Genomic DNA, 18674 nt, shown 5'->3' with positions numbered 1-18674 from the left:
ATTGAGGTTGTTCTAAAGATTTTTCCAGGGCTTTTTAAAAGAGAAGCAGCAGAAACTCAGAAAAAAAAGAATTTTTTTTTTTTTTTTAAGAATTGGTTCTTAATTGATTATTAATAATCCTTATCTCTGAGGCTATTTTCATTTTTTCTTTTGTGTAATTTTTCTTAGTTTCCAATGTTTTCTTTTAAATGTTTTTTGCTTATGTAATTAAAGAAAAAATCATGAATTTTTTAAATTAAAAATATTCATGGAAAAATAAAGAAGTGTCATTTGATAGTTAACACATGACTGTGCAACACGGATGAATAATTCTCAGCTCAGAGACACTAGGAGAAATATTCAACTTTTACATGATGTAGTTTTTTATAAATTTATGTATTTATTATTTATATTTGGCTGTGTTGGGTCTTCGTTGCTGCACACGGGCTTTCTCTAGTTGCGGCGAGCGGGGGCTACTCTTCGTTGAAGTACGCGGGCTTCTCACTGCCGCGGCTTCTCTCGTTGCAGAGCATGGGCTCTAGGCACACGGGCTTCAGTAATTGTGGCACACAGGCTCAGTAGTTGTGGCTCACGGGTTCTAGAGCACAGGCTCAGTAATTGTGGTGCACGGGCTCAGTTGCTCCGCGGCACGTGGGATCTTCCCGGACCAGGGCTTGAACCCGTGTCCCCTGCACTGGCAGGTGGATTCTTAACCACTGCGCCACCAGGGAAGTCCCCATAGTTTTTTCCTAAGTGAAAAGAGCCACACCTGCTCTTATCCATCCTCTCTTTTTATGGAAGGATTATCAATATGTGTGACCATTTTGTAAGCCAGTTTGGGGTATTTCTAATTGTTAGGTATTATTATTCAGTTTCTTAAAGCACAGTATCCTTGCTTCTCTAGAACTTTCTTAGTGTCAGCATACCCTGAGTTCCCTCAGAGGTTGAGTCATGAGCTATTTCTCTGGGTGTTTTCTCAACCCTATAGGGCCCAAGTTTTCATGGGAGTTTTGCATTTTCTTATTCAAGGCGTTCACTTAAAAAATCCCCAATGAATTACAGGTAATGCAATAAAATTCATGTTGACTAATTAGTAGAATGCTAGTATGAATTAGAGAATGATTCTATGTTACAAAACATCATTTTAAAATATAGTATTTCATGGAAGTTCATTGTTTTACCTGAATGAGTTGTATCTCATTTAATAGATTTGCTTCAAAGACCAGTCAATGATGTTTCTAATCACCTTTTCAAATTCAAATGGGGTCTGTTAGCAACTTAAACAACCCCCACAAATTCCAGTTTGTTTAATTTTCTTTCCTTGAAATCGTTTATATAAAGATAATGAAATGCTAAATTTCAACAGATGTATAAATCTAAATGAGAGTGCAACTTGAATTTGCTGTCATTGTTAATGGGATATCTGATGGAAGGCATAAGGATATATTGAGACCATTACAGTGCCTGCACATAATAAGTGCTCAATAAATATCTGTCAGGAGAGTATAGGAGTTATTATAATTCCCAGCATTGCATTAAGGAAGCAGTGGATATGTGGAGGGAGTACCACCTGCGTTTTCCATTTTTCTTATTGTCCTCTTCAATTGTTATAGCAGATAAGCTTTTAATCTTATTGCTGTGCTAACACTTATATTACCCATGAACCCACAATAACCTGGGTTCAGGATAATTACTTACATCGCTTTACAGATTAGGACATTGTCAGAGACCAGATGACTCTCCCCAAGACATGTGGTGAGAAAATAGCAAAAGTGAAGATGCCACTTAGCTCCTCTGAGAGCCATAGCCAATGCTTTCTCCTCCCTGTGTGGCTTTCTTCTTATTCTTTAATGGAAGGCTGGGAAGATGTGCGAGTGAGAGGATCTGATTTGGAAGATGTGCCACAAAATTCAAATCCTTAATTATCATAACATTTATATAAACTATGTTCATCAAGCTGCAAGCTCTTTGGATCAGAGCAATTACTACGTTTGTCACTTATTAATCATGATGATGAATATATTTTTTAGATATATTTACTTGCTATGTATGCTTATATGTAACAAATGTGGAATTAAATTTTAGTTATGATGGAAACAATAAAAATTCTCCCATCCATTCTGGCCTTGAGCATTTCCAAAGCTTTCCACATCCATTATCACATTTGATCCTCTTCATAGCCCTCTGGAGTAGCTAGAGGTAATATAATTGCTGCTGGAAACGAAGACAATATTCAGATGGAACGTTTCAACCAATTTGCTGGTGCAATCTTCTATTTCTGTGATGCAGATGTGGAAATGGAAAACAAACAAAAAGGCAGATGGAATGCTAAGAAATAGCATGTGATCAGGAATGTTTTTCACTGCTTCTTTCAGTAAACCACAGAAAGATAACAAAGGCTACTGCGCCGAGTACAGAGGGGAGGTGTGTAATGCTGTCCTGGCAAAAGATGCTCTTGTTTTCTTCAACAACTCCTACGCAGACCCTGAGGAGGCCCAAGAACTACTGGTCCACACTGCCTGGATTGAACTGAAAGCAGTGAGCCCATTCTGCCGGCCGGCTGTTGAAGCTTTACTGTGTAACCACATCTTCCAAGAATGTAACCCTGGGGTGGCACCTACTCCTACACCCATCTGCAGGTAAAATTTACAAAATAAATAAATGGGGAAATTCTGTTTGTCTGTCTGCCAACAGGAAAAGTTTTCAAAAGAGGAAGTTGTTAGGTGTAAGAGTAAAGGCAAAAGCTGGCTTTTGTCCAAAATATAAGGTAATTAATTGGACAAAATTCCTACCATGTGAATCACTGGTGATACCCTATTATACAAGGGCTCTAAGTTAGAAAATGTCATAAAAGGTATAGTATTCTATTACATTTGTTACTGTTCACATTATTATCATAGTCATAAACATCCCTGCTTTCTAGGAAGTAAAAAACAAAATCCCAAACTAATATGGACCTCATTAGTAAGCCAAGATAGAGAAAATAAAGACTACATATCAAGTATTTCAGTATTATTTGCCAATAAATATGAGATCTTGGTGAGCATATCAGAATATTAAAATACATTCCACCCAATATTCTAATTTAAGTACTGACACTCTTCTGTCATGGGGGGGTGGAAGGAGTAGAAACAGTTATAAAACAGATATTTCTTTAAAACCCCCTACTCTTTAAACACTGAAATTTATAAACCCACTTTCAATAGAATTATCTTTGCTTTTATTTACTTCTTGTGTAGAAAAGACAGGAATCAATGTAGCTTTTGAGCTAAATGGAACAAAGTTCAAATACTGTTTTGTACTGCTTTCTAGATGCACTGACATATGACCTCAGCTAAACTTCAGTTTCCTCGTCTGCAATAGAGCTGAGAGGATTAAAGGATAAATTGTACCCAGGGTATATATTAGAAACTGGATGGATACTGTTTGCTTTTCAAGAAAACACATGAAGACTACCAACACAGCACATTTCCAACTGTTTTGATAAAACCAGGAACTATTTAAATACTGAAATAGTTTTAAGGCATTCTATTTAGTATAAAAGGACTACAGAGGTCATTAAAATAGAGTGATCCATTCTTCAACTTACTGCAAATTTTGAGGGTTTAGAGACATTTTAAGACTAATATAGGGACTTCCCTGGCAGTCCAGTGGTTAAGACTTCACCTTCCAACGCAGGGGGTGTGGGTTCGATCCCTGGTCAGGGAGCTAAGATCCCACATGCCTCGCAGCCCAAAAACCAAAACATAAAACACAAGCAACATTGTAACAAATCCAATAAAAACTTTAAAAATGGTCCACATCAAAAAAAAATCTAAAAAAAAATTACTTAAGACATATAATTTGTTGTTTCTTCACTTAAGATTATATTTTCATCAGACATGACGTCTAAGTATCTTTTGAGGGACAATGAGAATTAAAATTGAATTGTATCTTCATATGCTAGCACAAAATAAATTTATTGAGTAATTTCCCAATATTTATGCCCTAGATCAGTTTACATGCATAGGCCACAGATGTTCTTTCCCAAGACTGAAAATAATTTAACTTTTTTGTTTTTTTAGAAAAAAATCCCATTCACTGAGATTTCAAATTTATTAGAATAGCATAGTTAATTAACTCTTAAATCTGTGAGCCATTTGTAGTGTACTTAAATTTTTTTCTTAATTCCAGCTGTTATTTAAACAAGTATTTTATTTATTTATTTATTTATTTATTTATTTATTTATTTATTTTTGGCTGCATTGGGTCTTCATTGCTGTGCGCAGGCTTTCTCTAGTTGTGGCGAGAGGGCCACAACTCTTTGTTGTGGTGCACGGGCTTCTCATTGCGGGGGCTACTCTTGTTGTGGAGCATGGGCTCTAGGCATGCAGGCTTCAGTAGTTGTGGCATGCGGGCTCAGTAGTTGTGGCGCACGGGCTTAGTTGCTCCGCAGCATGTGGGATCTTGCTCGACCAGGGCTCGAACCTATGTCCCCTGCGTTTGCAGACAGATTCTTCACCACTGTGCCACCAGGGAAGTCCCTGAGTATTTTTTTTAATCTGAAAATTGTTTCTACTCTTTTAATCCTTGTAAACAATTTATTCACATTGGGGTTGAAAAATATAGTCTAGAAATTTTCACATTTTTATACTTCATTAAGGTTTTCTTTTCTCATATATAATCAATAACTGTTTAAAAAATTAGACATTTAAAAAGACTTGGGAGTAGATTTCTTTTCATTATTTTCTTTCCTATAAGTAATATAAAAAGAATGGATAATATGATTTCATCATCAGACTTATGTCCTTTTTATGTTAAGAATTTTTCTTATAGTATATCTCTGAGTATTTTTCTATTTTTTTATGTGCTCTAGTTTCTTGTTGGGAAACATTGTTATTTGTACTTTGAATTTCGTGCTTGCTTCTCCCTCTCAGTTATCTCCTTACTCACTATTTTCATCTTTCTTTCTGCATTCAGTTAGAACTTCTAAAGTTTTCCCCTATTATCTGTTCAATATCTTGCTGTGCCGTTTCTTTCTCAATGAAGATTTCACTTGTTTCAGTGAAACAAAGTTGTTTTCACTTCTTTGTGGTCTTTATTTTCTTCAGTCACTACCATGTTTAACTTAACCTAGTTTTCACTCTATTTTCCATTTCATCTTGATTTTTTTTTCCCCGTGAAAAACTCTTCTGTAGAGGCCATGCTTCAGTGCATGTCAATGAAAACAAAACAATTTTTTAAATTCTCTAATATGTCTTTTCCATGTATAATAAAAAATAATTTCCCCAGGTATTTGCTTTCTCCACATAATGTGGGCTAAAAAGTTCTTTCACATGTCCCATATTGCTTTCGCACAATTTAACTGTAACATCTGGATGCAGAAATATTTGCTTATACGACCCAAGGATGGGACCAGGCATAAGAAGAAGCAAGCCAAGCAATGCTTGTCCAGTTCTTCAGAGTCTCAGAAGCCTGAAAGCCCACTGTTCCCTCTTCCTCTGCAGACATATTAAGAATCTACATTCCATCGTTGTACTCATGACTCCCATTATATCCCATCACATTAGTATGCACAGCCCTTTCATTCTGCACATGCTCAGTTGGTCCATATTGGCAAGTGGTTGCCTGGGAAAGCAGGAGTGTAGGCATGAGTAGTAAAAAATATATATACATGTATATATAACTACACATACACACGAATGTACACACCCACACAAAATTTCCTCCTCTTTTATACTTCATATATTGAATGAATGACATTACTATTATTATCCTTAATTTCTTTAATTATCTTTAATTTCCTCCTATTATGAATCCCAAATATCTTAATTTGGAACTAACTTGATTTTTCCTATGTAGTCTATCCTATTTCCTATAAGATAAGCTTGAACAATTATTAATCCACAAAATTCTAATTAGTCCAACTAGTCTACCTAATCTTTCTTCAGCCTTTTCACTCAGTACAACATAGAGATGAACACTGCAGCTTCATATTCACACAGACCCTACTCTAGCTTTCTCAGATGAAAGCACACACAGCAATGGGATAGGACTCAGCTTCTCCAAGGGTAGGGCTGGGTAAGGACTCCCAAGCCCTCCTATAACCTTTCAGGAAGGTGATACTCTTCTGTTTTAGGGAACAAAGCACACAGAGACACGGACTGTGTTCCTCAGGCCCTGCCCATTAGCCCTGAGATTACAGAAAAACCTCCCAGGCTGGAAACTGCTTGACAGTGATCTTTTAAAGCTCTGCGTACCTTGTTTCTGTACCTTTGTAGTTACTTTAATATGAAGTTAAGAGAAAACGTATCTGGGATTCCTAATCCATTACCGTTGGAACTTGAACATTCTTTTCCCCAGTAGCATTAGTGATGTTTTAAAAACAAAACAAGACAGCATTTCATCTCATGGGATAATATACTATATATTTCATAACTTCTCACATTATTTACAATAAAAGGATCTTTACAAAAACACTTTTGCAAGAACAAACACTGTACTATGATGATGTTTTGAAAATATGGGATTTAGGCTCCACCACCAATTTGGCTTCAACGTGCTATGATTCATCAAATTTTGTTCTCCCTAAATTATTTTAGAGAATACTGCCTGGCAGTAAAGGAGCTCTTCTGTGCAAAAGAATGGCTAGCGGTGGAAGAAAAGACCCACAGGGGACTCTACAGATCTGGGATACATCTGCTCTCCATGCCGGACTGCAACAAACTCCCCAGCATGCACTGGGACCCCATGGCCTGTACCAGACTGCCATATTTAGGTAACAGAGTTCTCTTGAGACTTTGGAGGTTCAGAGAAATTTACTATTTTGAGGAAACTAAGGTCCTAATATTTCTAGGCATTTCCAATATTTTTTGAGTTCTGCCTTCCTTCCATACCCAATAACAGAATCCTATTGCTATCCTAATTGCACCAGTTAACATAAGGATTTATTCCATTTGTTCTAAAAGAAATTAAAGAGCACTTTTCGCTGCTGCTTGAGATCTTACCTTACTTCATAAGCAGATCTTATGAGAGCTCATAACATTTTATTGAATGTGCAGAGAAATGGCTAAGAAACAGTTCATATTTTGTCAGAGGAGTGGAATAAAGGCATAAAGTCCTCTTTCTTACCCAAGGAAGCAGATTTTTCAGCGTGCAAAAATAAGCCATATGTTTGCAAATGCTGATCTCACAAAACAAAGCTGAATGGCTGCATGTTGCTTTAATGAACTTCATCTGTAAGGAACTATGTGGTGAGCCCTAACAGCTGTTTTAATTTCAAAGATGCAATCCTTTCGCATTCGAATGCGAAGAATGTTTTCCCATTGTATATTAAAAAGCTGAAAGAGAACTTGCATTTCTTAGCACTCTCTCACAGAACACAGGAGCTATCTGGATATTCACTTAAAACAAATTTTTATCCTTTCCCCTTCAGATTATAAAAAAGAAAACCTAACAAGTAAGTAATTTTGTTTGTGCCCTTGAAACGTTATGTGTATGTAACTGGATTCATGCATGCGTATTTACACCCGTATTTCATGATGTCCAGAACGGGATGTACGGTCCCTCTCAAAGTCTTTTCACTATACTCACCCAGGGTAGAATATGAAGGAAGATCATCGGAGATCCCAGTTTATAGCTTCTAATTAGGCCATGGAGAGCACCATATTTAGTGAATGATGCAAATCCCATCTCCTACCTCAAGGTTACTAAGTTGCTTTATCCCTTCTATGGCTATAAAATAAGCCAATTTAAAATATCACCTTTTGATTTTGCATTCATGATTTTTGTATCATCCAATAGTATAAAGTTTACAGGGTCAAATCAAATGGTTTTAAAAGGGTCATCTCAAAATCTCTAGGAAAGAATTCAAGAAGGTTGCTTGAAAAGGGGTGTCCTAGAAACTAACGTGCATCAGATGGTACGTTAAGCCTACCAGAATGCAGAAATCTTCAGAATGAAATTAGAAATTTTTTTCATGTCGACTAACTTCCTCTGATTTTCATGTTCAAGGCTCAAATCATATTCATTTCTTGGGCTAGATATTCCAGGCCTAATTGTTTCTGCACTTGGCTAAATGCCAGGACTTGATCGTACCAGCTTACTTAAAGGACTAAGACTTAGAATATTGAAAGAAAGAACGCTACTGGTCACAACTGAATCACTCAGAGCTAGGAAACAAGAACAGCTTTGGAAATCCCTAAAAATCTATTATTCTGGAAGCCTGTCAAATTGTCATTCCCAGCTTGCAAGAATGAAAAAGAAATGTTTCAATTCTTTGTCAGAGAAGCAACCAAAGTTAACTTTCATTGGACTCTTAACTGATGACTGTGATGTTTGTTTACTCATTGATGTTTGATTGTTTACTCATTCATCCATTCACACATTCATTGAGGGTTTACTGTATGAAAGGTGCTGACCTTCTATCCAGGATTAGACAGAAATAAGACACGCAAAAACATCCAGATTTCTGCCTTCTACACTGATTATAAGAAATTGCGAGCAGCATAGATTAGCTAAATCATTTTATGAAATCTTGGCTATATGTAAGAAAATGAACTCCAGATGTCATAAACTGATCATTTCATCTGACCATATGGTGAGGAATGTCTAAAAATATGTTCCCTGAGTTAAACACAATTATCAAAGAAATTGGCTTTAGCTCTTCAGGTAGGTCGATCGTTGAACAGAGAAGTCATGCTTATTAGGTAGACTGTCTCATATTCTGTGGGAGTGTGTAAAGCCCTCAAATATTTCTTGGAGAGCCTCTTGAATTCTGAGTAAACTCTAAAGGATATTACCAGTTCACTTTGAAGGGTGATGGAAGATTTCTTTTAATCATTAGTTTATCTTTTGGGTATTTCCTTCTTGCTTCCCTTCTCCCTGTCTTTTAATGATTGCTCCTACTTTCACATTAGCATTAAGTTTAGCTCTCCAATTTAAGCCCCCCTCCCCACTCATCTTGGATTGATTTTTTAAATCTTCGAATGACTCAGTCCACAGAAAGTCAGAGAAGCTTTCAAACCATCACAGCAGAGCCTGGGAAGTCTGTTACATCTACCACTGCTGTGATGCTTGATGAGAAATGCTGTCATTGGTCCTGCACGAATGTTTTACTGCTGTGCTAATATTCTTCTAGTTCCAGGTGCCTGCTTGAGTCACAGGGGTAACCAAACTTGGTCTCCACAGGCTTCAAAACCACTTGCTTAGCCACTGGTGCTCAGGGCATAATCACTGCTTCCATGCCTAGACTAAGAAGTCATACGTAGGCATCCCTTATGATCTCTGCTTTTACGTGTCCTATTTCAAATGGCTTCAGGCATCCCTGCAATGAAAGTTTTCCTTTGACTCTGTGATGTGTTATAATAATATAGTTCCTTCTATGAAATCTTTTACTATATTGCAGTCAATTTCTAATATTTCATTTAGGATCTTTTAAATCTGTGCTCTATAATCTGCACTTTTCTTTTGTGCTAACCCTGTCAGGTTGTGATATTAGTATTATAATAACTTGCTAAAACAATCTGAAAGATTTTTTTCTTACTGGAATATATTATAAAACTGTGAAAATTGTATCTCTTCCAATACTGAAAGAATGTAACCATAATTCTATAATGACTTAAATTTCCTGGTTATGGCTAGTTTCAGATTTTCTAATTCTTCAAATTTGGTAATTAATGTGCTCCTACCATTTTCCTTAAGATTTTAAAAATGTAACTCTATACTTACATATTATTTCATTTTTATTGACCTTTGAGTCTATTGTTAAAATGACTCTATCATTCCTAATTTTGTATGTTTGTGCCTTTCTTTTCATGTCAAAATTAAAATGTCACTGATTAGACTACTTTGTAGATATTTACCAGAAAAACTATTGACCTATTTTAAAATTCTATCATTTGTGTTATGTGTATTCTAACTTATTAATTTCTGCTTGTACATGGCTGTTACTATATCACCTGTTTTCCTTTGTTTTCTGTAGATTTTGTTTCTTTTCCAAAGTCTTGAATTAAATATCTAGTTCATTCACTTTATTCTTTTTATCTAATGGAAGAAGATAATGCTATGAGTTTATCACTGAACACATCTTTGGCCAAATCTCATCAACACTGCTAGGAAGTTATTTTGTCATCTGTAACTATGGCTACTTTCTACTCTTTGATTGAAAGGTTATTAAAATGTTTCTTTTTTAATGTCTTATTGGATTTTATTTAATCTCTTATTAATTGCATTTTGATCAAAGAATAGATCTGCATAATTTCTTCTTTTGAAATTTACTGAGATTCATCTTTGTGACCTGACAAAAAAGACCGTGTCTGTCAGTATCCCACAGCTATTTGAAAATAAGGTTTATTCTGTCTTTTTAGGGTACAAAGTTAATTCTTCACTATTAAGACATTCTTGTTGATTATATTATTAAAATATTCTGTATCCATGTTTTTGTCTTTACTCAGTCAACTAAAAGGATTTAAAATATAATTCATAATGTTGTTTTAATAGATATACAATGGACGTTGCACCCTACAAACAGAGGGACATTAGTATGACATCTTTTGGTTTCCAGCGGTAATACAGATTTTAACTTATTTGTATATGGCATTGGCCTTTTTAATAGGAATTCGACAGGAGTTTAATTGTTAGATGAACTAACTTTCTCATTTCTGTCCTACTATTTCCATTTTCCATGTTCTTCCATTTAATTCTGTTTGTAAATCAACAATACATATGTATAAAACCTCAGCTTTAGACAATCCTGACTTCAATTTCATAAAAGTATTTAATAACTTAACAATGTCCATGATTGTTGTCAGGTCATAAAAACTATGATGAGTGTAAAGACACTAGCCCAGGATTTGCATTTGTCTTGGAAAAAGTATTTCCTTTCTCTGAGTCTCACCTTTAAAATTCTATGATTCTGTAAGCTGGATTTACTTACAACTAGACTTCACTGGATTCTTACAATTGTGCTTTACAGATATATAACCAGGGAGAACCTGACACATTAGAACATAATCTTAAATTTAGTTTCCTGATTGCCTGAATACGAAAGTTCCTGCTTAAAAGTTTAAGAATGAGTGAAAATCTGTCGTTGACTTACAGCATTCCCACCAATGACGTCCTCAAAGCCGAGTGTGGACATTCCAAACGTGCCTCCCTCTTCCCTGTCTTCCTCCTCTGTCTCACCTACATACTCCATGACTGTAATAATCTCCATCATGTCCAGCTTTGCCATATTCGTGCTTCTTACGGTAACCACTCTTTATTGCTGCCGAAGACGAAAACAATGGAAAAATAAGAAAAGGTGAGATTCTAGTTTAAGTGAACCACGTGTAGTAACATTTTTAAAACCTTTATGTATTTGGTATTGAAGCTGGAGACGGGAGGAGGGGTATATATAACACTGCCACTTCCTTTATGACAGCCATTGCCTTGCTTTAATGGTAAGCAGCCCCACCATGATCTTTAAAAATGTCAATGACTTGTTGCATAGGATCCATGTCCTAAGGTTAATTTTTCACAGCAGATGGAATCTAAACCATAGTTTGGAAGAATATGGCCGTTCCTGCTCGCTGTCAGCCCCCTCAGCCCCACTGCCACTACCAGATTGGATAGTGACACAATTCCTGAAAAAAAGAATGTACCTTTAGGCTCCAAACCAAATTCTTCGTGGCTCTAAAATGGAAGGATCTTTGGTGAACTTAGCATAATTTGTCTCCTCCTAAACACCATGTCTCTTTAGAACCTAAGTCTGAGTACAAAGCTCTCACCTGGTCCTCAGCTCATTATTGATCTTACCTGTCTTACCTGCAGAGAATCAGCGGCTGTAACCCTCACTACTCTTCCTTCTGAGCTCTTGCTAGACAGACTTCATCCCAACCCCATGTACCAGAGGATGCCACTTCTTCTGAATCCCAAATTGCTCAGCCTGGAGTATCCCAGGAATAACATTGAATATGTGAGAGATATCGGAGAGGGAGCATTTGGAAGGGTCTTTCAAGCAAGGTAAAGCTGCCCACGTTGAAAAAAAAAACTACCAACTGAAATACGTTGTGTCTGAAAAGTTACCAGACATTAACTTGATTCTATGTAATATGTATAATAGTTATTATCAAATTAGTTCATTCTTCACATCATTCACCTTATTTTTATTGAGTACTGTACTTTGAATCTTGATACTTTTCCCCCTCTGCTGGAAAATAGGGTGTGTATATGGAGAGAATCTTTATAAAGTGTTCCGATGATAAGCAATTAGCAAAGTTTAATCATATTTTCTTTTCGGAAGAGAATTTCGTTGTACATTTTAAATAATCATTTCTCACATTGCTTTTAGTAAATACTTCTAAAACCTCTTCCGTTTTCAATTGCTATAGTCTCCACTTCACTTAATGTTTACTTTGAAATAGTGTTTCAGCTTAAGAACTCAAAGCCTGACATGTATGGATATTAAATAGATGTTCACAGAATGGCAAGACAGAAAAAGGAAAAAAAATTACGCAAAAATGTCAGCCAACAATGAGCTCAAAAAAACGAGTATGTATTAGGGCCAGTGCTAGCCCAGTTAATGTCTTTGTGTGAGTTGGAATAAAATATCCTCTCTGCATGGATGTAGCTCCACAGACACACAGCTGGGCCACAGAGTGTGGACTTGGTTTTAATCACCAATTGTTACTTTGGCCTGTTGCTCTTGGGCAGGATACGACCTTACTTCTACTCATAGTGGCCCTGGTATGGAGGTTACATGATTAATGAAAATCTCACACAAATACTTATTGGGAACCAAAAAAATATGCAAGCCACGCTTTTAGGCTCTTTGGGGGATATAAAGATGAATAAGTCATGGTCCCTGCCTTCCAGGAATTTATATTCTGGCCAGAGATTAAGGGGTTAGGATGGTAGTGATAATCCCATTGGATTTGGGCACTTTTGGTTTTCTGTTATTAATAAATAATGCATTTTTCAAACAATCTATGTTGAAAATAACCCCAGTGATTTTTATTCATTGGAGTCAAGGAGCTTTAAGTGTGACCTGCCATTGGCATCTTACTTTGGTTCTGTGGCTCTGGGAAAGGCTGCATGAGTGTGGGGATGTGTATACATGGGTAGTTCTCATGTGACTCTGTGTAATCTTCCTGATCTTTGATTTCTTGCTAAATAAATGTATCTCTCAGGGCTCCAGGCTTACTTCCCTATGAACCTTTCACAATGGTGGCAGTGAAGATGCTCAAAGAAGAAGCCTCAGCAGATATGCAAGCAGACTTTCAGAGGGAGGCAGCCCTCATGGCAGAATTTGATAATCCTAACATTGTGAAACTCTTAGGTATGAAAATATAAGTGAAGAAATGTATCGCATCAGAAAACAGAGGCTTGCCAAGTTTTTTCTCCTTCATACTTCACTTACGTTTTTTCTTTCATTCCTTGATCAGAGAGATGTCTCTGTTCCTCCCCATAGAATATATTCTGTACTAGGGAGTAGACTATTTCATTAAATCACCTAAATTCAAAAAATTGAAGTTTCAAAAAACTTCTCAGAGGAATATTTTGTAATTCCATTAACTCTTTTACCAATTTTGTATTTAATTTTTTATTTTTTAATTTAATTTATATAGTACATATAAATATACAGATTGCTAAAGTCCCTGGAATTAAAAACTAACACCAAAATAAACAAGCCAAGATAATAGTATTCTCATTTCTCTTCCTTTTTGAACAGACTTCTAACTTTTGCCTGAAAAAAAAGTAGTTAATGATCTATTTTTATGCTGATGTGAAATTGTGACCATCTGATCTAATATTTCAAGTTGTCCATTTCCCTCTCAAATACAGCAAGATTTTAAAATTAACAAATGTCTTCCTGGCACTAAATCTAAGACTGTTTATGTCAACATTTTGTTTCTTTCTGGCATGAACATTGTAAATTTACCTAAATGCTTTACTGCAGTAACCTGAATACTTCATCTAAGATCTTAGATTGTTTTTTGTGCTCCTTTTCCAAATTTCATACAACAGCTTCCTTATCATCCTTCTTGAGAAAGGAAGCAGAAAAACAGAGCAATTGCATTACATACTCAGAGCAAACATCCACTCATAAATTCATTCACCCAATATTTATGGAGTACTTGCTCGCCAGACACACGGTAGGTGTGTGGAATTTAAAGAAGACTTAAGATATAATCTCTCGTTTAACGGGCTAAAATGTTGGGAAGAAACCTCTGCTAAATGGATGATTATAACAGGCAGGTAGATAGGATGCAGGATTAAGGATAAAGAATGACGGAAGGAAAATCTGATCCTGGAAAGGTCAGGAGCTGAAGCACCCCATGAGGAGTAATAAATCAGTTGAATCTTAAAAGATAAATAGGAGATGTTTACACAAAGAAAGGGGGTCAGAGTTCGACTATGATGCCCTCAACAGAAAACCAAGCCACCACATTTTCTGATCTGGTCATTTGCTTTCGGACAATTTTTTCCCACGTTGTCACTTTAGAAACGCAACCTCTAACAGGAGGCCTTGTTTTGGTTCTAGGCGTGTGTGCGGTGGGGAAGCCGATGTGCCTGCTCTTTGAATACATGGCCTACGGGGACCTCAATGAGTTCCTCCGCAGCATGTCCCCTCACCCCGGACGCAGCCTCAGTCCCAGCGACCTGACCCGCGGGGCGCAGGCCTCCAGCCCCGGCCCACCGCCCCTTTCCTGCGCCGAGCAGCTGTGCATCGCCAGGCAGGTGGCCGCCGGCATGGCCTACCTCTCGGAACGCAAGTTTGTCCACCGGGATTTGGCCACCAGGAACTGCCTTGTGGGTGAGAACATGGTGGTGAAAATCGCCGACTTTGGCCTCTCTAGAAACATCTACTCGGCTGACTACTACAAAGCCAACGAAAACGACGCCATCCCCATCCGTTGGATGCCCCCGGAGTCCATTTTCTACAACCGCTATACCACAGAGTCTGATGTGTGGGCGTACGGGGTGCTCCTGTGGGAGATCTTCTCCTACGGCCTGCAGCCCTACTACGGGATGGCCCACGAGGAGGTCATCTGCTACGTGCGGGACGGCAACATCCTCTCCTGCCCAGAGAACTGCCCCCTGGAACTGTACAATCTCATGCGTCTGTGTTGGAGCGAGCTGCCTGCAGACAGGCCCAGTTTCACCAGCATCCACCGAATCCTGGAACGCATGTGCGAGCGGGCAGAGGGGAGTGTGGGAGTCTGAGGTCGAAGATGGGCAGGTAGAACTCTCCAGTCTCCTCTCGGACTCTAGGAGCCTGCGGAGTCCAGCACCAGAGGCCCAAGAAGCCCAAGATAGGAAATAACAGTAGCGGGCATGGGTACCATGTTGTTTGTTTCTCAGAAAAAAAAAAAGACGGAGCAGAACTCCTGGGGTGGGTGGAAAGTGGGTCATGGGAAAGGCAGGGGAGGAAAAATGTCAGATAATTGGAGATAACTACTCTTCCTCATGGGGAAAGTTTGTATTATATACTGTACAGGAAAGAATGTCATCCTGTTCAGTTCCTGAATTAGCTGGCAGCAGAGTAAGACTCATCTGCTGTATTAAATTTTGATACAAAATGCAGCTGAGAGCTCCATTTTTAATAGAGTTCATTCTCGTCCATTAGGAAAGTAGCGTATCTTCCTGTAAGAAGTTTAGCTCAAGCACAGAAAACTACAAGGAAGGGAAAACCATTGATTGTCTCCTCACCCAAAGACGGGTGTTGGTTTTTTATTCAATATTTCTTGAGTTTAACGCACACTTTTATATTTGGTTGTATTCTACAGAGTTGTGGCTTACTTTATTGATAGGTTTCCAAGGAATAAAATGATAAATCAGCAAGGCTATATTCTTATTGTGATAAGAAATAAGTTCCCTTTTTCTGTCTTTGTGTTTCTTCTTTAGAACATTTTCCTTTGTGTGCACTTGTCATGAATTTAATCTGCTTATTTTATTCCTACATTTTCTTTTCTGAAAAACATCTTTTGTGGCTAATTAATTTACCTTTTTCTTTGAAAGTTCTTCTGGTACTTTTTCTTTGCTCTTATCTTTATTTCTTCCTTTTTTCAGAACTCGGTTCCTTTTTGGTTATTTAGCTATTTTTTCTTTTTATTTCATCCATACAACAAACACCCTGGCAGAAATAATAACTTTCTAAATAACATTGTGGACTATTACATATATCCCTTTTGCAAAGTATTACCATTTTCTTCTGCACTTGTTTTTGAAGCCACACATTTTAAAGTTGTCATCCATTAATTTTATTGCCACAGTCTATTAAATCTCTTTATAAAGCATAGTTTATAATATGGGATTTTGCAAGATGCTCTTGTGGCTCTGAGTTATTTCAAATCTGACGTTTGTGCACTCTGACATTTTTTTCCTTCTAGAAACCAATTTGATAGGCAGTACAATTAATCTAGGGCTGTTTATCAACTTTCTGCATGACTATTCACCTATCTTGTTACATCTAATGATTCTTACAAAGAAAAAAAAAAAACCTCTGGAAGTCAGATTCTTGGTGCACAAGATTTCTCAGTGGTGCCCACACAATATAGCTTTATCTGAGGCCAACATGGATGATATCTCTCCTGATATAGTATGAACCCAAATTCTCCCGAAAAGCAAATAAACAGGGAAGAGAAAATAGCAGTCTACCCTATATCAGCTTACTTCCATTCAACCTAATTGGTAGTTAGGGCAAAGGAGAAATGGTCTGAATTCTTGAAAGCAGATTTTCAACTGCTTCTAGAAGGCTCTACCTAAAATCTCCAAAGGCACCTGCATGCAAAAACTTTTTCATCTTTGCTGGAAAACCTGCCATTTTCTTGTTCATAGTCATTCCAGGCAACCAAGACAAAAACACAGACTTGTCCCTTTCCTTCACCCATGAAAACTCTATCAGTTTACTTTCTAAAATTCTCCTGGACACACCACCTCCCCTTCAGTCTGGCTGCCCATTACTCACTCTCTATCACTGCCTGTTGTCTCATCTTTCTACCATTTCATGGCAGAGAAGATTCCATGGGCTACGACAATACATGCTTACTAAGAATTCTGATTTACAAATAAGGAAGCCAGAAGTTAGCACTGAGACCTTGAGAGGTGCCTTAGGTTAAAGTCATGATGCTAAGTCCAAAGTTAAGACAGTCATCCAAAGGGCTAGATGAGGAATAAGGTTGCAGCGTGAGTCAAGCAGCCAAGCGGCCAGCAAAGCAGAAAACTTGGAGAAGGCCACCATCAAGTCTGGAAGTTTCCCGTAGTTATCCATGGCATGACACATGTGTGTGTCATATATGCTCTGCAAACGTCAAAGACGTCTTCAATTTTCCTCAGCTGACAGAGTTTTATTATAAAAGAAAGACATGGAAGTCAGGCCAATCAGAAAAACTACTCCATAGAAAAGCAGGGTCAGGACAGTTAGAGTAACTTGGAGGACCTGCCATGGGGCCAGTGCTGCTGGGAACGTGTTGCCCCTCAAAACGGTTTCCACTGCCCTGTTCTGCTGTCTGCTGTTTTGAGCTGTGCTCTGTTTCCCTCCCCATTGCTGGATAACTGCCCTTACTTTCCTGTCTCTTCCGCACGCCTTCCACAGCCTCATAGATTCTCTGTGTGTCTTTTAGGCTCTGCTATTTAAGATTTCAAAGCAAAAAAGTCAGAGAGACATAGGTAACTACAGTCAGTGAATGAGTACGTGAGCAAGCAAGGAACTGTTTATATAGACCATCCAATTTTACTAAATATTTAAAGGAACTGAAAACTAAAATAACAACTAGAAATCCATCATAGTAACAATAGTAATGAGTAATACCATCAGCTGGCATTTACGGAATGCTTACTCTAAGGCCTATATATATATATATATATATTTAAGCTGGTAGGTATATTTAATTGGCATTTTGATGAATTGGCAGAGTCTGCTGGCTGTGGACTAGCGTACAACTGAAAAAATCCTGGAGGGTACAGATTTAAGGAAATCCCATAACTTTTGTGAGATTTACCTCCAAGAACTTAACCAGGTATCATGTAACAAAGTCCTATATTCCATGGGAAAGAATTTGACAGTATTGTCTCAGCTAGTGGAAGATAATTACTGCTTAGTCCAGATACTTCCAGCTTTTATGTCTCACCTAAGGAGAAACATTTCAGTTAAAAGGGGTGAGGACTTCAAGGACAGAGATTGGGGGTGATATAGCTAGGGAAGCAAGTAAGTGGCAGTGGGGAGAAAGCTATATACAGGAGAAACACTTCTGAAGGTTAAAGGCTCTGATGAAAAAAAAAGTAGACAACATGTAAGAAAAGATGGGTAATATAAGCAGATATTGAAAGTCTAAAAAAAAAAAGAAATGCTAGAAATAAAAATACTGTAACGAAAATGAAGGATATTTTTCATGGACTCATCAGTATAATGGACATAGCTGAGAAAAGAATCAGGGAGCTTGAAGATACGTCAGTGGAAATGCCCACAACTGAAATGTAACAAGAAAAAAAAAGAGCCCTGAATATCCAACAACTGTGGGACAATTTCAAAAGGTGTAACATGCACAATTGGAATACCAGAAGAATAAAACTAGAACAAAAGAAATATTTGAAGTAATATTTGCAAAGAATATTTCAAAATTTGACAAACACAAAACCACAAATGCAGGCAGTTCATGCAGAAACTGAAGAATACTGAAGACAAAGATGAAATTTTGAAAGTAGCCTGAAGGGGGCCAGGAGGGAATGAGACA

At 37.5% G+C, this 18674-nt stretch overlaps 1 protein-coding gene across 6 annotated transcripts in view; it reads left to right on the top strand.

Moving 5' to 3' along the window:
• Positions 1-15761, top strand: part of MUSK (muscle associated receptor tyrosine kinase) — a 95240-nt gene extending 79479 nt beyond the window's left edge. For 2 of the 6 annotated variants that reach the window (XM_007449782.1, XM_007449780.1), the window contains 6 exons: positions 2355-2618; positions 6561-6736; positions 11059-11260; positions 11770-11961; positions 13128-13276; positions 14483-15165. In XM_007449782.1, the coding sequence (XP_007449844.1) occupies positions 2355-2618; positions 6561-6736; positions 11059-11260; positions 11770-11961; positions 13128-13276; positions 14483-15165 (1666 nt within the window). Of the gene's footprint in view, positions 1-2354; positions 2619-6560; positions 6737-7393; positions 7418-11058; positions 11261-11769; positions 11962-13127; positions 13277-14482 lie in introns of all 6 variants that reach the window. The other 4 variants (XM_007449784.1, XM_007449783.1, XM_007449781.1 and 1 more) reach the window with 3 other exon arrangements.
• The last annotated feature ends 2913 nt before the right edge of the window (positions 15762-18674 follow it).

This window comes from Lipotes vexillifer, unplaced genomic scaffold, assembly GCF_000442215.2.
Source record: "Lipotes vexillifer unplaced genomic scaffold, Lipotes_vexillifer_v1.1 scaffold230, whole genome shotgun sequence".
In the NCBI taxonomy this organism is placed as follows: Eukaryota; Metazoa; Chordata; class Mammalia; order Artiodactyla; family Lipotidae; genus Lipotes; species Lipotes vexillifer.
The sequence above is the reverse complement of the archived record's forward strand: the minus strand, read 5'-3'. Positions and strand labels throughout refer to the sequence as shown.